We start from the raw sequence: 24,893 nt of genomic DNA, 5'->3' as shown, positions 1-24,893 counted from the left end.
CTGAACCAGAGGCAAGATGTGACTAAAACGATCCCAGCTGTGCCCCACATTGCACAGAAATGACTGATGGGTAACTTGAGTGGCATTTGATTACCTTCCCAAGTTTGGCAACCTGTCATCCCATTGATGCCAAAGAGATGCCAAAGCCAGCCTTTTTGTCTGGCGGCACACCCGGAGTTATTTTTGTTCATGCAGTTAAAATCTGTCACATTTTTCAGTTGCATTTTTTTTAAATTTCCCCCAAACCCAAAAGTTGAACTAGGAGTCTCCACACCTACTAATCAATCAATCCGTCAATAGTATTTACTGAGCACTAACTGTGTACATAGCACCGTTCTAGGTGCTTAGCACTGCACTAATTCAAAGGCAGAAAAAAAGCTCAGGACCCAAGTCCCTTCAATTAAGAAAATTGAATCCACTAGAAAAGCAGAATTTTTACGGAGCATTTGCTGAAGGTTATGTACCAGCTATACACTTGTGCACTCTATTACTTTGTAATGACTAATTAAGGGCAGGGATCATGTCTTCCTTCTCTACTGTACTTTCCCAAGTACTTAAAGGTTCTCAGTAAATATTATTAATTGAAGACTGTTTTCATAAGAAATAGCGCTGTCTGTTGTAACTATATTTATGGACAGAACAGTGAGTTTCAGTTCTTAGGAGGGTGATGAGAATAGCAATCCTAAAATTCCAACAGACTGTAAGGAACCATTACTTTTCAACCAACTGCATAGCTTCCAGATGAGAAGGACAGTCTGTTTGTGAGGGACAAATCACAGAAAGGACTTCTGCCCCCCCCCTTTTACCCCTCATCCCACCTAATCAATCTATCATATTTATTGAATCCCACCCCTCACCCCCATTCCTGAATCTACAACTGAAATGATGAATTAGTTAGTGTCTGGTATTTGGATAAATATAGGGGAAAGGCTGTAGGAGAGAGGAGAGGAGTCAAAAAAAATTCATTAATTTCCAATTCTAGGACTAATCGATGTGATTTTTTTTATTGCATTAAATGGCAGCTTCTCTTGTGGTATTTGATTACATTACATCCTGGGAAAAATTAGATCAATTTTGAGTCACGTCGGATGGACTTATTCTCTGTTGTGGTTGAGATGGGCATGTCCCCGCCTTTGTTTGACATGTCCAGGTGAAGTGGAATGGTGGTGGGGGGTGGGGGAGAGGGGAAGGTGGGATTGGGGTGGGGAGTGGGGGGTGGGAAGGTCTTCCCTCTGCCACAGCTGGAGCGACTTTATCAGGACATAAAGTCCGGGTCCAAAGGGACATGGCCAGCAGGAAGAAGCACCCCAGGTCTCCCCCGCTCTGCAGCTTGGATTCTGACCAAAAGCCAAATCTCTTTGAATTTCAGATGCCCCAAAACAAATAAAATCTTCACAAAGAAATTCAACATATTTCCTCTAATCTGTCTTGCTCTCCAAAAATCTGCAAAAGCAAAGAGAGCCAATTATGTTGTTGGTGGGTTTGGGGATTGTTTCCACAGGAGAAAAGACTGAAAGCATTTGGGATCCAATCCAGAAAGGAAAAAGTGCATGAAGGACTGGGATTGAAGTTTATAGAATCATGAAGTATGAAGGGGGGGAAATGAAGGTTTAACAATAATAATAATAATAATTCTGGCATTTGTTAAGCGCATACTGTGTGCAAGGCACTGACTTGGTTTCTAATCCCTGGTCCTCCACTTGTCTGCCGTGTGAATTTAGGCAAGTCGCTTAACTTCTCTGTGCCTCAGTTGCCTCATTTGTAAAATGGGGATTAAGTCTGTGACTAACTTGTATCCACCCCATTGCTTAGACAGTGCTTGGCATGTAATAAGCGCTTAGCAAATACCATTATTATTATTATGGTTGTTAGACTGTAAACTCATTCTGGGCAGGAACATGTCTGCTAATTTCTCTTGTATTATACTCTTGTAGGATGTGGGCCCACACACTCCCTTGTTCCTGCCAGTCATGCCCCTGCTGGGACCAGCAGGAAGGGAGGCAAGGGTGAAGCCTGATGCAAAGTGCATGCATTAAGGTCACATCTCCTCCAACGAGCCTTCCCTGATTAAGCCCTCTTTTCCTCAGCTCCCTCTCCCTTTTGCATCGTCTATGCACTTAGATCTGTGACCTTTGGGCATTTCGACTCCCCCACTGAAAAACTCAAAGGTTTTTCCCTTGCAATTTCACTACCCACATTTATTAGCTGTTATTTCAACTGCTGCTGGGCATTCATATTCTGATTTTTTTACACATGATTTATGTACATTCTGTAATTTATTTAGTTATATTAATGACTGAGGGAAGAGAATGTGTCTGTTATATTGTGTTCATTCATTCAATCATATTTACTGAGCGTTTACTGTGTGCAAAGCACTGTACTAAGCACTTGGGAGAGTACAATATAACAACAAATAGACACATTCCCTGCCCACAGCAAACTCACAGTCTAGAGCGGGAGAGAGACATGAACATAAATAAATAGATAAATAAGTAAATTACAGATATATGCCTATGTGCTGTGGGGATGGGAAGGAGGATAAAGGAAGGAGCAAGTCCATGCAATGCAAAAGGGAGTGGGAGAGGAGGAGAGGAGGGCTTAGTCAGGGAAGGCTTCTTGAAGGAGATATGCCTTCAATAAATTTTGAAGTGTAGAAGAGCAATCATCTGTCTGATATGAGGAGGAAGGGCGTTCCAGGCCAGGGATAGGATGTGGGCGAGAGGTCGGTGGCTAGATAGATGAAATCGAGGAACATTGAGAAAGTTAGCTTTAGAGGAACCAAGTGTGCGGACTGGAATGTAGTAGCTGAGTAGCGAGGTGCGGTAGGAGGGGGCAAGGCGATTAAGTGCTCTAAAGCCAATGGTGAGGAGTTTTTATTTGATGTGGAGGTAGATGGGCAACCACTGGAGTTTCTTGAAGAAGGGGGAAACATGGTCTGAAACGTTTTTGAAGGAAAATGATTCGGGCAGCAAAATGGAATATAGACTCCAGTGGGGAGAGACAGGAGGCAGGGAGGTCAGGAAGGAGGCTGATAGGCAGGAAAGGTAAGTGTTTGCATTAACGCGGTAGCAGTTTGGATGGAGAGGAAGGGGCGGATTTTGGTGATGTTGTGAAGGTGACAATACAACACTGTTGTACTCTCCCAAGTTCAACATTACTTTTACGATTACGATAACGATCGATTGGTAGATAAAAGCAGGTGCTTATTCTATTTTTCCCTTTCAGAATCACCCTCCCTCCAGCACATCCTCCCCTGAGCAATCCCAACCCTCTGACAACAGTTCCCTACCAACCAAGAGTGTTTACTGAGCCTCAACTGTGTACAGCGCACTGTACTAAACACTTGGGAGAGTACTACTAACTCAACTGTGCTCTTCAGTACAGCCTCGACAAACGATAGGCACCAATGAAATCCTGTCGATTGACTGTTAGGCATAAAATGATGAAAGGTTTTACTGTTACTCTGCCTTTTAAGAAAATTCGAAACAAACCAAAACTTCCAAATGACCCAGTGGACATTTCAGTCCTTCTTGGCTAGGGAGCATGGCCTAATGAAAAGCATAAAGGATGAGGAGACATAGCTTCATCACTGGCTGTGTGACCTTGAGGAAGTACTTTTTTTTAAGATATTTGTTAAGGGCTTGCTCTGAGCCAGGCACTTTACTAAGCCTTGGAGTAGATACAAGTTAATCGGGTCTCCCTATCTCACTGTGGCAAGTGAAATGAGAAATGGTTTTCCAATAGTTGATTGATTAGAAACTGCAGTACAAATAGGCTCATAAGTGTCAAAGAACTACACTGAGCATTCGGTTGTTTTACTCTACAGCCGCTTGTTTCCGCCTAGTCGTGCTGGATCGAAAAGCTTGGGTCCCCCTGCTTTGGGGAAACAGCCAGGAAAGCTTGGAGCTCGTTGTGGACAGGAAATGTCTATTATATTGTTATAAAATAGTCTCCCAAGGGCTTAATACAGTGATCTGCACATAGTAAGCGCTCAGTCAATACAACTGATTGATGGAATTCCACAGATGCTGAATTCCCGGATGGGACTCTAGTATATTCATTCGGCGGTATTTATTGAGCGCTTTCTGTGTGCAGAGTACAGTACCAAGTCCTTCGTGGCTTAGTAGCAAGAGCCTGGGCTTGGCAGTCAGAGGTCGTGGGTTCCGATCCCGGCTCTGCCGCTTGTCTGCTTTGTGACCTTGGGCAAGCCATTTCACTTCTCTGTGCATCAGTTGCCTCACCTGTAAAATGGGAATTAAGTTTGTGAGCCCCTCCAGGGGCAACCTGATTACCTTGTATCTGCCCCAGCGCTTAGAACAGTGCTTGGCCCATAGTAAGTGCTTAACAGATACCATTATTATTATTGTTAATACAACGAGAGCGACAGTCCTCCTCCTCATTATTATTAATAATACAATAAATAGTGACATTCCCTATCATCATGATTATTATCAACACAGCAATAGATAGTGCCACTCTCTGTCCCCAACGAGCTCACAGGGGAAAGTACAATCCCACAATAAACAGCGACATTCCCTGCCCACATAGAATTCCCAATCTATGACTGTGCTCCCCGTAGAGGCAGAATGCCTTCGCTCTGGTCTCTGCTGCTTCCTTTGGGGTTGTGCAGAGATTGGGTTTGGGAAAAAGAGTGCCTCTTCTTGGGAATTTCCATCCGAATGAGCCCGCCCTTCCCTGAACCTTCTTGGATTCTGTCCCCACCCCCGCCCAGCCCCGGCCCTGCACACCGCAGGTTTTGTCTGTGCCCTTGGCGGAGCCCCCTCGCCCGGCTCTGGCCTTTCTCCCTCCAGCCCCGTCCTATCTCTTTCTCCTCTGGCCGGTGGATCTCTCGGGGTGGGCATCCGGAGGTGCCCAAGGTGGGGAAGGAGACGGTTCTTGCTGCCGCCCCTGAATCTGGAGAACTGCTCTTTCCCCCGTCTCCCTCCAGCTGGGATTTGGGGCGCAGGGCGAGGGGGGCGATCTGGGGCATCTCCAGGAGCGTGGGCACCTCTAGGAGGGTGGAGGGGGGGGCGGGCCTGGAGGCGACTGTGGTTCTTTCAGCTCTTTCCTCCTCCCCCTCCGGTCCCAGGCCGTCCCTCCTCCTCCTCCCCGCCCCCTTTCCCCACTGCCAGGGGTTGCGAGAAGCAGAGAGGCGTCCAAGAAGCAGCTGCGGCAGCCCCAGGGGCCGCAGGGGGTAGCAGAAGGGGTGGCAGAGGGAGTGGCGGAGGGAGTGGCACAGACCTCCCCAGCCCCGGGCGCACCGCCGTGCGCCCAGGGCGCACGGATGGGTGGGGAGGGGACGGCCTCGCCCCTCTCCACCATGAGCGGCGGGTCTGAATCCTCTTCCCGCTCCTCTTCATCCCCGAAGAACTGTAGCGAGTTGCAGTGGCTGTCCGACGACGAGAGCCCGGCCATCAGCGCGGCGATGTTCGCCGCCGGGGTCCTGGGCAACCTGGTGGCCCTGGCCCTGCTGTCGCAGCGCTGGTGGAGAGGGGCACGGGTGGGCCGGTCCTCCCCGGCCGACCGTCGCCAGCCCATCACCCTCTTCCACGTGCTGGTGACCGGCCTGGTGGTCACCGACCTGCTGGGGACCTGCTCCATCAGCCCCGTGGTGCTGACCTCCTACGCCAGCAACCGGACCCTGGAGGCCCTGGCGCCCTCCCGGAGGCTGTGCAAGTATTTTGCCTTCGCCATGACCTTCTTCAGCCTGGCCACCATGCTGCTGCTCTTCTCCATGGCCCTGGAGCGCTGCCTGGCCCTGGGTCACCCCTATTTCTACCAGCGGCGGGTGACCCGGAGTCGAGGGCTGCTGGCCCTGCCCGCGGCCTACGGGCTGTCGCTGCTCTTCGGCTCCCTGCTGCTCTTCGACCAGGCCAGATACGAGCAGTACTGCCCGGGGACCTGGTGCTTCCTGGCACCCCAGGACAGCAGAATCCTGCGCCTCTATGCCACCCTGCTGCTGCTGCTCATCGTGTCCATCCTGGCCTGCAACCTGAGCTTCGGGCTCAGCCTGGTCCGCATGCACCGTCGGCGACACCGCGGCCTCCGGGCGGGCAGGGGCCGGCGGTCGTCCGTGACCCAGGAGGCCGACCACCTCATCCTCCTGGCCATCATGACCATCACCTTCGCCGTCTGCTCCCTCCCGATCACGGTGAGTCCCTCTCCCCCGGCCCCCGGCCCACGCAACCCATCCCCGGGGTCCCCACGCCCAACTGGTGCAACCCCGCATGTCCGTTTCCAAATTTCTTAGGGCAATCGTCTACATCCTTCCTCTCTCTGTTTCCCTCCCGTCCATGTCCCGGTCCCCTGGCCAGAAGTTAACGCTAATGATATAGTAACTGTGGTGTTTGTTAAACGCGTACTCTGGGCCGGGCACTCTACCGAGCGCCCGGGTGGATGCAAGAAAATCGGATTGGGTACGGACCCCGGCCCACCTGGGGCTCACAGTCTCCATCCCCGTTTTACAGATGAGGTTAACTGAGGCCCAGAGAAGTGAAGTCACTTGACCGAGGTCACACAGCAGGCGAGGGGCGGGGAGCCCATTAGAACCCGTGACCTTTTGACTCCCAGGCCTGGGGTCTAGCCGCTAGCCCATGCTGCTTCTCTTCTGGGGACTCCCCAAGGGGAAATCGCAGAATCCCCAGTTCCCTTCTCCCCCTCACTCCTCCCCGCCACGGCACCCTGACTCGCTCCCTTTGTTCTTCCCCCCACTCCTCGCCCCACAGCAGTTATGTATATAATTCTATTTATTTATATTGATTCCATTTTACTGGTATTGATGTCCATCTCCGCCCCTCTAGATTTTGAGCCCGTTGTGGACAGGGATTGTCTCTCTTTATTTGCTGTATTGTACTTTCCAAGCCCTTAGTACAGTGCTCTGACACAGTAAGCGCTCAATAAATACGATCGAATGAATCCGGGAGCCCCGTGACCCGGGTGACACCAGGGGTGCCAGGGCAGTGCCTCTAGGTGAGATCAAATAAGGACTCACATCAGCCAAGTTTGCCCAACCACCCAACGCTAGGAGAAGCAGCGTGGCTCAGTGGAAAGAGCACGGGCTTTGGAGTCAGGGCTCATGAGTTCGAATCCCGGCTCTGCCACTTGTCGGCTGTGTGACCGTGGGCGAGTCACTTAACTTCTCTGTGCCTCAGTTCCCTCATCTGTAAAATGGGGATTAAGACTGTGAGCCCTACGTGGGACAACCTGATTCCCCTATGTCTACCCCAGCGCTTAGAACAGTGCTCGGCACATAGTAAGCGCTTAACAAATACCAACATTATTATTATTATTATTACAGTGCCTGACGCATAGTAAGCGCTGAACAAACACCATCATTAACTAACGATCCCCTGCAAGTTTCTGTTAGCCTCCACTGGCCACTTAACTCTGTTGAAGCGCTTGGTACAGTGATTTGAACATGGTATGCACTCAATAAATACGAATGAATGATGTTGAAGATGGTATTTGTTCAGCGCTTACTATGTGCCAAGCGCTGTTTTAAGCGCTTGGGTAGATACAAGGTTATCAGGTTAGACGCAGTCCCTGTCTCAGGTGGGGCTCACAGTCTTAATCCCCAGTTGACGGATGAGGTAACTGAGGCACAGAGAAGTCAAGTGACCAGCCCAAGGTCACACAGCAGACAAGTAGCAGAGCAGGGATTAGAATACAGGTCCTTCTGACTCCCAGGCCCGTGTTCTGTCCGTTACGCCATACTGCTTCTCATGAATGAATGAATGCCCAGCTCTTTGGGGTATAGAAAAACTTATTTGAGAATGTGTGTGTATGTGTCGTGTGTGGGGGTGGGAGGGACGGAAGGGGGCCGGGTCGAGGTCCGAGAGTAGACGGGCAGTCCATTTGAGGCACCCTCTCTGAGGGGTCGGAAGCTAGCCTCTGACAATGAGACTCACCACAGGGGCATTTTAGACAAAATCTAAAAACCTCCAAAGGACGCCAAAGTTTTCTTTCCTCTCCTCAACGGATCCACATCATTGCCAGATGCTGGCTTTCACATTTATTTGCACATCTTATTCGGTTTTTCCTCATCCGGCCTTAGTCATATCCAGTGGCACGGATTCGTAACTGCAGGGCGATGCCAGTTATACACATTAGCCAACACAGACAGGACCCAAAGAATATGGACACATACCAGGCAAATAGGGTCTCTTCCATCTGTGCCTTCAGAGGGACCCCTCCCCCCAAAACAAAACCCAACCTGCTGTGTGGTCCAATCTGACCCCACTCCCAAGGGACGTGGAGCTTATCTGCTGTAAAGAGAAAGTATTTTAGAGTCCTTAAATGGGAAGTATCAAGTCACTGCTTAATAAGGAAAACAGTCTGACCTTTCAGTGTGTTTTGTAAGTAGGTTATCCTGTTAGATCAAGATGAGAATCGTTAGGTTATCTTAGGGACTCCTTTTACTGAAATTGGTGTCAGCTGGTAGGTAAATAGTAATAACGATGGCATTTGTTAAGCGCTTACTATGTGCCAAGCACTGTACTAAGCCCTGGGGTGGATACAAGCAAATGGGGTTGGATACAGTCCCTGTCTCGCATAGGGCTCACAGTCTAAATCCCCATTTTACAGATGAGGTAAGAGACATAGAGAAGTGAAATGACTTGTCTGAGGTCACACAGCAGGCAAGTGGCAGATCCAGGATTAGAACTCAGGATCTTTTGACTCCCAGGCCCGGTTTCTATCCACTATGCCATGCTGCTTCCCTCACCTGAGCCCACTCTTGGGGGAGGTGGGGGCCAGGCTCCAGGCTTTTCCAATGGGGAGAAGGAGTGCCGGGGTAAAGGAATCCCTCACACCTCATATCTCACAGCCCCAAACCTTTCAGAAACCATCTTCGAGGCGGCCCCAGCCTTACCGAGAAAACCCGTGTGATGACAAGCCTCATTTTTCTCACTGTCAAATCCACCTTCATGTATGTTTACCAAAGAACATCCTAAGCCCTAATAATTACCATAATCAATCAAAGGCTTATCTCCTCTTTCCCCCATAGAATGTCAGTGGCCTATGCCCCCTTAAGTGTACCTAATTAGAGTATGTTGGGTTTAGATTGGAAGCTGGGTTTACTTGAGGTGTGAATGATGGGTGTTAAATTGACTTACAGACCTCTCTTCCTACAGACCTCGTTCTCTTCTCGGCCTTCATGGAGAGAGAGAGCCTGGCACAGTAGCTAGAGCACAGGCCTGGCAGTGAAAAGGTCATGGGTTCTAATCCCGGCTTTGCCACCTGTCTGCTGTGTGACCTTGGGCAAGTCACTTCCCTTCCTCTGGGCCTCAGTTCCCTCATCTGTAAAATGGAGATTGAGACTGTGAGCCCCACGTGGAACAAGGGGCTGTGTCCAACTCGATTTGCTTGTATCCACCCCAGCGTTTAGTACAGTGCTGGCACATAGTAAATGCTTAACAAATACCATAATTATTGTTATTGTTAGAGAGAGAGACCCTGTGCTTTCCTGTCTTTTGAACAGTTCTTCTTGCTGGGATAGTAACTACCTTATCCCTATCAGAGAAGCAGCCTGGCCCAGTGGAAAGATCACGGGCTTGGGAGTCAGAGATCAGGGGTTCGAACCCTGGCTCTGCCACTTGTCAGCTGTGTGACTGTGGCAAGTCACTTAACTTCTCTGTGCCTCAGTTACCTCATCTGTAAAATGGGGATTAAGACTGTGAGCCTCATGTGGGACAACCTGATGACCTTGTATCTACCCCAGCGCTTAGAACAGTGCGCTGCGCCTAGTAAGCGCTTAACAAATACCAACATTGTTATCTTGGGGTTGGCTAGCAGTGTGGCATCCCAAACTTTATGAGGTGTCTATTTAAGATGGAACACTCCAGTTTTAGCCATGGATTGTGGGGGATGTGATTTCTGCCACCCCCACCCCCACACACAACCCCACCCTGTACACCATCTCCCCCATCCTCGGATGCGCATTAGAGGAAGGGGGACAATTCCCATTCCCCATTTCCCTCCTCTGACCCTTCACTAGCCTCTAGCAATGGAGTGGGGGGTTCAGGACCCAGACTGCACCAGCAGAGATGGCTTTGCACCACTGTTAGCCGGGAGCCTGCCCTTTCCCCCCACCCTCCCCCCCACCCTGAGGCTCAGATGGCAGCTGGGAACCTGACATTCCTTCCCAATTTCCCCTTCAGTGGTGTCCAGTGGATGGAGAAAAGGTTGGACAGAGACTGTTTCTCAACTGTTTACTCTGGGAGGTAGTACGGTGTAGCGGAAAGAGTCAGGAGACCTGAGTTTTCACCCCAGGTGCCGCTGACCCACGGTGAGACCTTGAGCAAGTCACTTAATCCCTAGAGCTTCCATTTTCCCCTCTGTCAGATGGGGATAAAATAGACTGCAGGACAGGGCCTGTGTCACATCTGATAATCTTGTATCTTTCCAAGAGCTTAGCACAATGTCTAGCATATTGCAGGAAGCAGCATAGAGGCAGCGTGGCCTAGAGGGTAAAGTATAGACCTGTCAGAGGACCTGGGTTCTAATGCCTGGCTCTGCCATTTGCCTGCTGTGTGACCTTGGACAAGTCACTTCACTTTTCTGTGCCTCAGTTTCCTCAACTATAAAGTGGGGATTCAATGTCAGTTCCCCCTCCTACTTAGACTGTGAGTCTCATGGGAGACTGGCATTATGTCCCACTTAGACTGTGCGTCTCATGGGGGACTGGGATCATGTCCCACCTGATTAACTGGTATCTACCCAAGCACTTAGAACAGGGCTTGACACATTGTAAGCGCTTAAATACCATTTTTTATGGTACCAGAGAAGCAGCGTGGCTCAGTGGAAAGAGCACGGGCTTGGGAGTCAGAGGTCATGAGTTTGAATCCCAGCTCTGCCACTTGTCAGCTGTGTGACTGTGGGCAAGTCACTTAACTTCTCTGTGCCTCAGTTCCCTCATCTGTAAAATGGGGATGAAGACTGTGAGCCCCACGTGGGACAACCTGATTTCCCTTTATCTACCCCAGCGCTTAGAACAGTGCGCTGCACATAGTAAGCGCTTAACAAATACCAACATTATTATTATTATTATTATTTTTTAAAAAACAAGTCTAAAAGATAAAATAATCAATCGAACAATCAATCCCAAAGCTGCAGGCAGGGCATGGGCACAATCAGTCAGTCAATTGTATTTATTGGGCACTTACTGTGTGCAGAGCACTGTACTAAGAGCTAAGGAGAGTACAATAGAACATTAAATAGACATATTCCCTTCCCACAACGAGCTTACAGTCTAGAGGGGGAGACAGACATGAATAGATGTAAATAAATGAGAGATGTGGACATAAGTGGCGTGGGGCTGGAAGGGGTGATGAAGAAAGGCAGACAGAGGGAGGGTCACTCTGGACCCTCACTTTGTCCTGTCCCCCACTGTCTGTTCCCTCTCATTGTGAGCAGGGAATGTATGTTTGTTGTTTTATTGTACCCTCCCAAGTGCATAGTACAGGGCTCTGCACACAGTAGGCGTTCAATAAATACCAATAAATGAATGAATGAATGTCCCCAAAGCAGCTGCTCCATTTCCCTCCTGACCTCAAACACCCCTAACATCTACAGTCGAGTAGCCAGGATTTGGAGGGCCAACGTAACAAACTGGAAACGCAGCAGGGATTTGGGATATGCGTCTAATGGTGCTAAACCTCCTTCCCCCCTGAAATATGGGAGAGTCAGGCTCATCACCTTCTCCCTACTTATCCAGACATCTTGTGCTCTAGCGTATTACTCTCCTAAATTGAGAGCTCACACCAGTCAGTCAGTCATGTGTACCTATTAAGTACCTGCTGCGTGTAGAACATTGTATTAAACGTTTGGGAGAGGACGATATAACAGACGCGTTACCTGCCCCCAATGAGCTTACAGTCTAGTGGGAGAGACAGACATTAATATAAATAAATAAATGACACCACTGAGGTCTGAGAAGTGGCGTCTTCTGGTAAGCAACTCAGTTTTTGTATTTAATGGCATCTGTTAAGCGCTTACTACGTGTCAAGCACTGTTCTAAGCATTGGGGTAGATACAAATGAATTAAGCTGGACGCAGGGGGGTTCACAGTCTAAGCAGGAACATAGTACAGTGTTCTGCACATGGAAAGAGCTCGATAAATCTGATCGAATGGACAGGAGAACTGAGACCCAGAGAAGTGAAATGACTTGCGCCAGGTCACAGAGCAAGCAAACAAGAGTGAGGATTGGAACCCAGGTCCTCTGACTCTCAGGCCCAGACTCGTTTCCACTACTTCTCCAGTTGAGTGAAAAGAACCACAAGCCTGTCTTGCAGCACGGCGCAACACAGCTCGCTGCTGTGTCTGGAGGTGTGTGTGGCAGAGATGCTTATCTCCCCGGGGCTGAGGCTTGGGGCTACGGAAGTGAAGCTATCCAGTGTTCAACTGCGGGTCCGTTCCTGCTCCTCAACTTCACTGGATATACAGTGGAGGGGCTGGGGAGGATCTCGGAGCTCATCTTGTGGTCAGAGGGTGAAGATAATCTTCACCGATTCATGGTCTCTCTGGGCCAGACACAATAAAACATAACCGAGCATCCTCTCCCACAGACAGACCCTGAATCAATCTTATGATGTCACAACTGCTAGAGGACCCGGTCCAGCTTGGTTATCCACAAAGATCCACCTTGTTAAAGGTTTCAAAGTGACTTGTCCATGGTCACACAACATAAAAGGGGTGGAGCAGGGATTAGAACCCAGGTCCACGCTGCTCCGTCTAGACTGTAAACCAGGCGCGGGCAGGGATTGTCTCTCTTTATTGCTGAATTGTACTTTCCAAGTGCTTAATACAGTGCTCTGCACACAGTAAGCACTCAATAAATACGATTGAATGAATGAAAATTGTTCTCTAGTAAGAGAGACGCGCATGCTGCTTATGAAATCCCAGAGGTTTCAGCCTTCATTAAAAATTTATGAAAGAAACCAAAACCATCCCAAACTGTTTATGCCCCAAGTAGACACTGTATAAATGAAGACATTGCTCCTTACGTTAAGCAACTGTTGATTCAATTTCACTGAGATGAATTTTTGTTTTTGTTTTTCCCATGAAGAGCAAAGCATAAGAATTTTACCTTAAATCTTTAACTCAGAACCTTCTTGAAAAGCTGCTTCATCCAGGAAGCCTTACTCAGTTAACCCCCACCTTCTCTGTCATATCATCCCATCAGTCTCTGTCTTAATCCCCATTTTACAGATGAGGGAACTGAGGCACAGAGAAGTTAAGTGACTTGCCCACAGTCACACAGCCGACAAGTGGCAGAGCTGGGATTTGAACTCATGAGCCCTGACTCCAAAGCCCGTGCTCTTTCCACTGAGCCACGCTGCTTCTCATACTTTGGATCTACCCCAGTGGCTGGTACATAGTAAGAGCTTAACAAATACCATAAAAAAATTAACAAAAAACAAAACATTAGATCTCGAGGTAAAGACATGTATGAACCTGGGCGGGCTAGAAGTCCCAAGTCCAAGATAGGCTGGAGTGAGTCAAAAGAAAGTCTGGCTGGGTTTAGCTTGGCTCTGGATGTCTCTCTAATCCCCTTGTGTTCTCCCATGTGGGATGGAGGTCAGGGAATGCCTCTTTTAAAAATAAAGACTATGATTGAGGACATTTGAAGTCCTCAATCACCTCCACCAAGTAAAATAGTGAAATAGATCAGTGTACATTGAAATGGAGTTCCACGATTGTCCCCAAGCTCAGTATTCTCTTCCCTCTAGATGGTAAGCTCTTTGTAGGCAGGGAACTTGTCTACCAACTCAACTATCCCAAGTGCTTACTACAGTGCTCTGCACCCAGTAAGTACTCAAAAATATGATCGAGTGATTGATTGGTTTCTTCCCATGCCACATGGTTAGTGGGGAAGAAAGGATATGGAAGTGAATGGTGGTTATGAGCTTAACTGAAATGGCTCTGAAATCAGTCAATATTATTTATTGAGAGCCTACTGTGAGCAGAGTACTGTACTCAGAGTGTAGTGGAATTAGTTGACATGATGCCTGTCCTCAAGAAGTTTAAAATCTGTTCAAAGAAAACTAGAGATTTTCAGATTAATTTGGAAGGGGAGAAAATCCAGAATCTTCCTGCATCGGACAGACATTGCACTTTGGCTCTAAAATGACATGAAATAAACATCTATGAGTAGTCTGAAAATGTTAATTTTCCTTTCCTCCTGGCATTTTCAAATGGATAGGAGTGAATTTGGGTCTGTCTCAGGATCAAGGGTACTGAAGTCCTACCAGGGAAAAAACTAGTCCATTCAAGATTTTTGCCCTGTGGCTGCCCATCCAAGTCCATATCCAACAATAACTCCTTACCTTTGGCTTTTAAGGCCCTCAATCAGCTCTTCCCTTCCTACCTGACCTCCTTCATCTCCCACTACAATTGACCCTGCATACTTCACTCCTCTAACGACAACCTCCATAGAGTCTTTCTCGACTTTGAGCCCTGCTCACAACCCCGCTCTGGCCTGGGACATCCTCCAACTTCATATCTGTCAGACCACCATTCTCCTTATATTTAAAGCCCCGCTAAAACCACATCTCCTCCATTCATTCATTCAATCATATTTACTGAGTGCTTACTGTGTGCAGAATACTGTACTAAGCGCTTGGGAGATAACATCAGGTACATTCCCTGCCCACAGCGAGCTCACAGTCTAGAGGGTGAGAGAGACATTCATAAATAAATGAATTACAGATATATACGTATTTGCTGAGGGGAAGAGAAGGAAGATGAATGAAGGAGCAAGAATGAGCAGCGCAGAAGGGAATGAGAGGAGAGGAGGGCTCAGTCGGGAAGGCTTCTTGGAGGAGATGTGCCTCCTATAAGGCTTTAAAGTGGAGGAGAGCAATTCCCTAAGCTCTTACTTCCTCTATTTGTGCTCCTCCCTTCCACATCACTTCCTCTATTTGCTCTCCCTCCTATGCACTTTGATTTTCACCCTACCCTCACAGCTCTAGTGCACATATCGATCTGTAATTTATTACAATGTCCATCTCTCCATACAGTTTGCAAACTCCTTGTGGACAATGCTTAGTACAGTGCTCTGCACACAGTAAGCACTCAATAAATACGATTGAATGAATGAATGATAGGGATCATGATTGTACTCTCCCAGGTGCTTAGTACAGTGCTCTGCATGTAGTAAGTGCTCAAAAATATTATTGATAATGATAATGTTGTTGATGTGGGTCCTGGAGGTGAGAAAAGAATAAAGAATCCCTTGCATGGAAGCAGCATAGTGTAGTAGATAGAGGACGGGCCTGGGAGTCAAAAAAAGGTCCTGGATTCTAATCCTGGCTCTGCCACTTTTCTGCTGTGTGACCTTGGGCGAGTTACTTCACTTCTCTGTTGCCTCAGGTACCTCAAATGTAAAATGGGGATTAAGATTGTGAGCCCCATGAGGGACAGGGGCTGCTTGTATCCACCCAGTGCCTGGCACATAGTAAGCGCTTAACAGATACCAAAATTATTATTATGATTGTTTCACGGAGGCGTAGAGGACTGCCTGCAGAATAGCTTTGGTATCAGCACTGCAAAATCCCCAGTCCATTCCAAACAGAGAGATCAGGCTGCACCCCAGAAACCAGGACTGAAAACCCTGCTGGGAGTTGTGCAACGTAAGATAAGAAATCTACCCCACCTGGGGCTGGATCAGTATCTCTCGGTTCCCTCCTCTCCCCTTCTCCCTTCTTCCTCCTTGAATATGATCAAGGAGCATAGAGCAACTGAAGGAGAAATTTAAATGTTAGTCCTTCTGTAACTGAAGGAAAGAGATTTAATTTTGGTCTAAGAAGGGCAGTTCTGGGCAACAAGCCGTCTATGGAATGAAAAGTTTAAACTCTGTGAGTGGAGTGAAAACAGTGTATGATAAGCTTCTTGAGGGCAGGGTTCAGGTCTACCAACAGTATTCTACCCTCCCAAGCACTTAGTACAGTGCTCGGCACTCAATAAATGCCGATGGATCGACTGATAGATTGACTTATGATTGCAGGTGGGACGAGGGTGGTCTTGGCACCCAAAAAATTGGTGGTGGAGGGCGGGGAAGAACAAGTTCCAAACTAAAACGAACGCTTGGAGGCCAGGGAATTGTGGCTGTATTTTTTTTTCCCAGCACTTAATACAATGCTTTGCACAAAGTAGTTCATTAATGATTTCTGTTTCTACTAAAATGTCCACTTGGAGACTTTTTTGCAGTTCTGTCCTTTGAGTGATGAGATGTACACTACAAGTAGCTGAAACAAAGCATAAAATGAAGGGGAAAATAGCAAACAAATTATGCTTTGCTTTGGAAGTCAGCTTTATGGTTTATTAAGAAGTGAGTTGTAAATGACATGAGCGTAACACAAACAATAGTGAAATGCGGGGCGTTCCTGCAAACCGATGGCTTGGCAAACCAGCACATCAGTACCAGCAAACTAGAGGAGAGAAGGGCTCAGAAGAAACAAGAGTCACAACTGATCTCTCACCAATCAATCGCTGATATTTATTGTGCACTTACTCTGTCCGGAGCACTCTATTAAGTGCTTGAGGGAGTACAACACAGTACTGGTTCTCCCTCCAACTTAGGCTGTGAGTCTCGTGTTGGGATTCGTTATAGGCAGGGAATGTGTCTCCCAAGCGCTTAGTATGGTGCTTTGTACACAGTAAGCGCTCAATAAATATGATCGAATGAAAGAATGACAGGGACTGTTTCCAACCTAATTGACCGTTACCCACCCCAGCACTCAGAACAGTGTCTGATACATAGTAAGCACTTAACAAATAGCATTTAAAAAAAATACACCAAAAAGGTCATGGTTCTTCAATATCCATTAGTAAATGGATATGTCGCATGCTTCTTCTGAACTTTCCCACGTGCTTAGTGTGGTTCATAGTGTAGAGAAGCAGCGTGGCTCAGGGGAAGGAGCACGGGCTTGGGAGTCAGAGGTCATGGGTTCTAATCCTTCCACCACTGCTCTGCTGTGTGACTTTGGGCAAGTCACTTAACTTCTCTGAGCCTCAGTTACCTCATCTGTAAAATGGGGATGAAGACTGTGAGCCCCACGTGGGACAACCTGATCACCTTGTATCCCCCCAACACTTAGAACAGTGCTTGGCACATAGTAAGCGCTTAACAAATGCCATCATTATTATGAAAATTATTATTCATTGAATTCAGAAGGCACTCAATCCTTACCATTAGTACTACTCTTTCCCCACCTCTACACTATCAACTCGTTGTGGGCAGGGAATATGTTTACTAACTCTGTTACACTGTACTCTCCCAAGTGCTCTGCCCACAGTAAGTGTTCAGTGTTCGGGAAGAGTACGATGAAAATCAAAAATACAGTGCCTGCCCTTACTGAACCCACTTTTCTCTCAGGCTTCACCTCTAACTGACACTGTTCAAAAGCCGATGTGGTTTAAGTTCACCAATCAATCTTAATGATCTGTGGAGAGAGGGCTGCTGTCTGGGGCACACAAATCGTAGATTCTTACATCAAGTGGCCGAATCATCAGCTGTACCATCGACAGGGAGTGTTGAAGTTTGTAGGTGGGTTTTTTCCCCCCTTTTTTAAATTCCACCTACCTTCAAAGTAGAAAGAAAAGGCAATTTGAGGAGTAGAAAAACAGTGACCACACCTGCCTAGGTCGGGGGGGATCTGGGGACAGAGATTGTCCCACGGAAAGTGCATCGCCTGACTCCCCTGAGCCAGCAGAAAGGTCCAATTGACAACTAGAATTTAGGACTTTCCCAGGCCGCAAGCTGGTCTCCCTTCTGCCCCAGTTGGCACTCGCCAGGATCTGGGCACCAGCACCAATTATGCCCAAGCCTTAGCGATTGAACCCGGGGCCCTGCGATGTCAAAAGCTGAAGGAAAACTTGCCCTTTCTGCCCCTGTTCCAGATGAATTGTTGGGGTCTTACCCTGGCCTGCTTACTTGCCCTTGTCCCTCCTAATAGAAACATGACTAACAGGGGCAAAGAGGGTGAGAGTGGCTCTGCAAAACATACCAGTAACCTAGAATCAAATATTTGTATTAAGTGCTGGGGTAGATATGAGATCATCAGATCCCACATGGGACTCAAAGTCTAAGTAGGAAGGGAAACAGGTATTGAATCCCTATTTTGATTTTGAAACTGAGGCACCAAAAAGTGAAGTGAGTTGCCCAGGGTCACACAGCAGACAAGTAACGGAACTGGGAATAGCATTCTGGTCCTCCGCCTCCCAGGCTTGTGCTCTTTCTGCTAGGCCACAGTGCTTCTCTACTGTGAGGGACTCAGGCTAGGAAAGATGCAACCCTCTCAGGAAAACACTGGAGACACGGACAGCCTGCCCCAAATCACCTCAGAATCTTGGGGATAAACACTAGTGTTATTTTCCCCAATTAACTCACTTTTTGAAAAAATGCCATTTATTTAGGGTTTACTATGTCCTAAGAGCTGTGATAGATTTGATAATCAGATCGGACCCTAGGCCTTTTGGAGCTCATGATTTAAGAGGGAGTAAGAGCAGTTAGCCTTAATTTTCAGATGGGGAAACTGAGACACAGAGAGATTAAGTAACTTGGACAGGGTCACAGATCCGACCAGTGGCCGAGCTGGAGCTAGAACCCAGATCTCCTGGGTTCCCATGCTCTTTCCATTAGGCCTCACTGCCATCTCCTATCCAGAGCTGATTAATACTCCATTCCATCTGAATTATTCAGCAGGTAGGAACCAATTTCATCAGTGCTTGTGCAATCTCCATCTGTATTTAAGTTTAGATCAAAGTTGAGGGTGTCTGGCTGTGGCCACCTGATTCTAACAAGATTTCTGCAATTCACTTGCAAAGTGCAACTTTGAAGTATTCCCTTAAAACTATTAGAGACCCAGGATCTTGAAAGAAACAGAAGAGTACAGTATTGCTTCATTCATTACACCATCATTTCATTTCCCTTTAGTTTGCTCTCGTGACAGGGAACAGAAATTTTAGTGTTTTCTGCCTGCTTCACCCCACTTAGCCTGTTCCCCACTAAACCAATAAAGCCACATGGCTGTTGGTCGTCATTCTAACTGACTCATTTCTAGTAAACTGTCTTCGCTACAATCTGCACTTTGAAGGTCTAGCTTCTGTTTGGTTTCCACCACATGGCAGGGAGCTCAGCAGAGGTTAATTCATCAGACATTCAGACCCAGAAGTTTCTATGAAGCTTGACTGATCTTCAGCAGAGGGCAGGGGCTGGGTCTTAAATGCTGAGGACTGGTAGTTCTTTACTGGGGTACCTACCCTAATGCCTAGCACGGTGTTTGGAGTAAACGCTTAATAAATGCCTAAAGAGCTTTGCAGGCAAGGTTAACTGGACTTCAGAAGCAGAGAGTTTGGCCTAGAGGATAGAGCATGGGTCTGAGAATCAAGGACCTGGGTTCTAATGCTGACTCCGCCACTTGCGTGCTGTGTGACCTCGGGCAAGTCACTTCACTTCTCTGTGCCCAGTTACCTCATCTGTAAAAATGGGGATTAAGACCGTGAGCCCCATATGGGACAGGGACTGTGTCCAAAATGATGACTAGCTTGTATCCACCTCAGCGCTTAGAACAGTGCTTGACACATAGTAAGTGCTTAACAAATACAATCATTACCAGCGTTATTATTCGGATGCATCCTTCCCAGACTCTCAGCTACAGAAACCTCTCAGAGATTTGTCTGATCAGATAAAGGAACAGGCTATTGCGTGAGAAGGAAATGGCATTTATTAGGTCTTTGCAATGTACAGAGAATTGTACTAAGCATCGGGGAGAAATATACTTAACTCGTCCTATGTCTGATCTCCCTAGCTACTTGCATCAGGCTCTCCGATTCTCATCCCTTCCCATTGCCAAACCTTTCTGTATCCCCTCTGCCAAGGCACTAACATAGCAGTACTTTGGACTGTCAAATCTTTTTTTTTTCCTAATGATATTTGTTAAGCACTTACTACGTGCCAGGCACTATACTAAGAGGTGGGGTAGATCACCGTCTCGATCCTCATTTTCCAACTGAGGCCCAGAGAAGTGAAGGGGTTTCCCAAAGTCACAGAGAAGACAAGTGGCAGAGCTGGGATTAGAACCCAGGTCCTTCTGAGTTCTATCCACTAGACCATAGTGCTTCCCAATCACTGGGTTAAGTACTGGAGTAGGTATAAGATAATTCGATCCGAAGCAGTCTCTTAAGGGGGGAGCGCACCATCTAAGGAGTAAGGAGAGCAGGGAGGTATCATCCCCACTTTGTAGAGGAGGGAACCAAATGGTTAAGTAAAGTGCCTGAAGTCACTCCCAGTCATCATCATCAGTGGTATCTATTGAGCGCTTCCTGTGTGCAGAACACTGCACTAAAAGCTTGGAAAAGTACAGAACAAGAGAGTTAGTAGACACGTTCCCCGCCCACAGCGAGCTTACAATCTCTGGCTCTTTCCACTACACCATCTAATATAGTCTAAGAAAAAGACAAGGCATTTTCTCTCCCCTTGTTTCTTCCCCATCCTCTCCCCTTGCTATCCAGCAGACTCAGAATAATTATTGTTGGTAAGTACTCTTGTAACCCGGGGATTTACACTTGTATTCTCTAGTTTTCTCTCTTTCTAGTTGTCCATTACCGATGACCTCCAAAATGCAAACGATTCATAATAAAAAAAAATGCAGCAGTAGTGTTTATAAAACAATTTTCCTGGAAAGAGGATTTAAAGAAGAATTTGTTGTCTGTTTTTCATGTCTGCTTTCATTCATGTGCGGCCTGAGCCATCTGAGAATGGAAGGGGGAGTTAGGAGGGAGAAGCTGGAGGAAAGAGGCAGGAAGACGATACTCGTCAGGCTGCACGGGGGAGGCGGGGGCGATGGGGCCGGGACAGAGCAGTCAGAGAAGGATTTGTGTTTTGGGTCAGCATGCCGCCGAGGTGTCACATGACGGAACAAAGACGCGGCCGTTGGCCAAGTCTGTTTCCGGCCTTCAGACTTCCTCCCTGCTCTTTCTTGGCCCTGGTCTTTGGAGGAAGGGCAACTCCTGGGGCCCTCTCTCTCTCTCCCCAGTGCTAGATGTCGGCAGAGAGCACTGCAGAGAAGCAGCAAGGCCTAGTGGAAAGAGTACGGGCCTAGGAGTAATAGTAATAATAGTAATTGTGGCATTTAAGTGCTATGTGTAAGCACTCCTCTAAGAGCTGGTGTCGATACAAGATATTCAGGTTGGACACAGTCCCTGTCCTACGAGGGGCTCACAGTCTTAAATCTATTTTATGGATGAGGTAACTGAGGCCCAGAGAAGTGAAGTGACTTGCCCAAGATCCCACAGTAGACAAGTGGCAGAGCCGGGATTAGAACCCACGACCTCTAACTCCCAAGCCTGTGCTCTATCCACTTGGCCATGCTGTCTGTTAGATAGTTAGAACCCAGGTCCTTCGAAAGAGCATAGCCTAGTGGCTAGACCTCAGGCCTGGGAGCCAGAAGAACCTGGATTCTAATCCCAGCTCCGCCACTTGTCTGCCTTGGGACCATGGGCAAGTCATTTCACTTCTCTGGGACTCTTTTCTCCTGTTCTCCCTCATATTATACTGTGAATCCCTTGCAGGACAGGGACTGTATCCAATCTGATTATCTTGTACCCACTCCTGCGCTTACTACAGTGCCTGGCACGTCATAAACACTCAAAAAATATTACAATTATTATTATTATTATGAATAATCTCCTGTTCTTCCTCTTATTGAGACTGCGAGCCCCATATGGGAAAGGGACTGTGTCCAATCTAATTGACGTGTATCTATCCCAGAGCTTAGAACAGTGTTTGATCTAGAGTAAGCACTTAACTAATACTATAAATAAAAAAAGGGTGGGATGGTTTAGGTTTAGCAGACCAGTTAAAACACCAATTGAGAGCGAGGTGGTCTTGTAAGCTGAGGTTTTGCTGTTCCTCTAGTTTTAGCCTTTACTTATGTCAGACAGCTAAACCATCAAAGCTCCTCCTACTACTCTGGGGACCCTCCTGAAGTGCAGGGCCCACGTTGTCCCAAGATGTAGCAGGGCACCCCTGATACACAAGCCCAGAACAATCTCTGTGTTTCCCTTTTCGTCTTGCAGATTTACGCCTACATGAATAAAACTTACATAAAGGAGGAAAACTGGGATTTGCGAGTGCTGAGATTTTTATCGATGAATTCCATCATCAACCCGTGGGTCTTTGCGATCCTCCGTCCCCCCGTGCTCCACCTGGTACGGTCTGTGTTGTGCTGTCAGATTTCATTTAGGACCCAAGAGGACCCCCGGAATTCCCTCCCCGCGCAGTCCAAAACCGCAGAGTGACCCCTGGAAGGGGGGAGTTCCAAAGCGCTCTTTGACACTTCAGTGAGATTCCTTTGAAGGGGTTCCTCGGAGGGAGATCCAGGAAGGCAACCGGGAGAACGTGCTCTGAAGCCCTCTTGAGGGGCAGAAAATGGTCAAAGCAACGGGAGGGGCAACGGTCCTTGGGAGAGGCACTGCGGGAAAATCATCGAAAGGATCCCAGAAATTTTTCTACAGCGAGTGAATTACAAGGCCTTGCAGAAAACCACGTCTAAGGATCCAGATACATAGGAGCAAGGTTTGATTATCTCCATTCTGAAGTTTCTCATGGGAACTTAAGAATGCATATTGTCCTGTAATTTGCTTAAAACTCTAAATAGTCACTGGCTATTCCGTCTTAATCTGTCGTGCTGCTACAGTTAGAAACAATGTGTGCAATCGGATGGGAGAAGATATATTTAATCAGAGCTATTGTATATAAAACCTCGGATTATCTAGGAGTGGACATTTTTATCTGTGGAAACACCTTGGGGGTGTTTAAATGAATGTGTTTTGTATTTAGGTATGTCTTCTTATCACTGTAACAGCATTCAGAAACAAGGCTTAAAGATCATTTTATGCCTTGTTTGTTTTTCTGTTTGTGAAGGTATTCTAAGTGAATATCAGGGCATTAACTTGGCACTGCAGTCTTCATCTACATTCCCGATAACCACAGGATTTGTTGGAATTGTCCAGTCATTGACAGATTCGGCGTTTTGCTGTTGGACTTCATCTGAAATTCAAAAATGCACCCACCACAATTCAGACTTGGTGGTTAAGAGGAAGAGCAGGTGTGAGAGATATCTTCTAAATCAACCAATCAATATTATTTATTGAGTGTCTATTCTGTGCAGGGCACTCTACTAAGTACTTGGTAGAGTACAATAAAGGTTGATCCCTGCCCACGGGGAGCTTACAATCTAAATGGGGACACAGACAAAGATAACTTATAAGGAGACTTAACTCTTAGGAACATCCCTAAGAAAATGGATTTCTGGCTCTCCCAATCTCTGAGGAACTCTCCACAGACCAAGGATTTCCTGTTCTCTGAAACCTTGAGGAGTAACCCAAGATGATGGATTTCCTGCCCCCCAAAACTCTGAGGAACATCCTGAAGACACTGGATTTCACCCTCTCCAACAAATCAGGTAATGTGTTACTCAGGAGGCAGGGAGAGAGAAGCCATCTCTCCCCCCTCCTCCATCTCACAACTCGCCTTTTAATGGTATTTATTAAGTGCTTATTCTGTCTCCCAGAATGTAAACTCACTGTGGGCAGAGTGTGTCTACCAACTCTCTTGCATTGTACTCTCCCAAGTGTTTAGTACAGTGCTCTGCCCATAGTAGGTACTCAGTAAATACTATTGATTGATTGTCAAGATTGTCAAACACTGCTCCAAGCACCAGGGTAAATAGACACAAGTTATCAAGTTAGTTGCTTGGACTGTGTCTGACCTGGTTATCTTGTATCTACCCTAGCGCTTAGAACAGTGCTTGGCACATAGTAAGCGTTTCTCAAATTCCACAGTTATTATCATCATTACTGCACGAGAATCACAAAGCAAAAGTGATAACAATATTCAGAGTAAGAATGAGGTATGCTCCTTCAAGATGTTTAACTGTTCTAGAGTTAAATGATGAATTATATATTGGTGAGGTTGGGAGCTGGTGTCTTTTGTGTTCAAGGCTTCCTTCCTTCCTTCATTCATTCATTCATTTAATCGTATTTATTGAGCGCTTTCTGTGTGCAAAGCACTGTACTAAGCGCTTGGAATGTACAATTCAGCAACAGATAGAGACAATCCCTACCCAACAATGGGCTCACAGACTAAAAGGGGAAGACAGACAGCAAAACAAAACAACATCCACCTTCACAGTCCACGTTAGAAAATGACAGAAAGAATGTGCTCCCCTGGTTTTCATTATCCCATATTTGATAATATATGTGTGGTGCAGATGAGAACAGTGCTTGGCATATAGTAAGTGCTTAACAAATACCATCATCATTAGAGACTGCTTCATAGAGTCAGTAATGAGTCTTCCAGACATATATCCCTTAAGAAAACTGAAGTTTGTATTTGCCTGATTCTAGAAATCCAAACAAGCAATCAAATATTTTTCACTGGCAGTGGAGGACTTAATCCCATCATGGAATTCTGCAACCTAGGCGGAATATGATCTAACGACGCACAGATAAACAAAGAAGTAGAAAAACCAAACCAAGAAACCCAGCACAGTTTTTAAGGAGACTGCACAGTGGCCTAGTGGAAAAACCACAGGCCTGGGAGTCAGGGGACCTGGGTTGTAATCCAGGCTCCATCATTTGCTGTGTGGCCTTGGAAAAAGTCACTTGACTCCTCTGTGCCTCAGTTACCTCATCTGTAAAATCGGGATTAAATACCATTCTCCCTCCCACTTAGATGGTGAGCCCCAAGTGAGACAGGGGCTATGTTCAATCAGATTATCTTGTATCTACCCCAGTGCTTAGCACATAGAATGCACTTTACAATTATCATCATTATTGGTAGTTTGGTGAGAACTAGGCATACGATTCACACCAAGGCAAAAGTCTACAA

General features: G+C 47.0%; 1 protein-coding gene across 2 annotated transcripts; it reads left to right on the top strand.

The window, feature by feature from the left end:
• Positions 1-5,237: 5,237 nt before the first annotated feature.
• On the top strand, positions 5,238-23,171 carry PTGER2 (prostaglandin E receptor 2). 2 transcript variants are annotated; one of them, XR_003764180.2, is made up of 3 exons: positions 5,238-6,151; positions 22,079-22,577; positions 22,926-23,171. XR_003764180.2 is itself a non-coding variant. In XM_029078547.2 (2 exons), the coding sequence occupies exons 1-2, from the start codon at positions 5,285-5,287 to the stop codon at positions 22,298-22,300; spliced, it is 1,089 nt and encodes a 362-aa protein (XP_028934380.1). In that variant the 5' UTR covers positions 5,238-5,284; the 3' UTR covers positions 22,301-23,171. The 2 variants fall into 2 exon arrangements, 1 of the variants encoding a protein (XP_028934380.1); XM_029078547.2 differs by having other exon boundaries at positions 22,079-23,171.
• Positions 23,172-24,893: the final 1,722 nt, after the last annotated feature.

The sequence above is a fragment of the Ornithorhynchus anatinus genome, chromosome 14 (assembly GCF_004115215.2).
Source record: "Ornithorhynchus anatinus isolate Pmale09 chromosome 14, mOrnAna1.pri.v4, whole genome shotgun sequence".
Taxonomy (NCBI): Eukaryota; Metazoa; Chordata; class Mammalia; order Monotremata; family Ornithorhynchidae; genus Ornithorhynchus; species Ornithorhynchus anatinus.
Note: the sequence above shows the minus strand (reverse complement) of the source record. Positions and strands in the feature narration are given on the sequence as shown.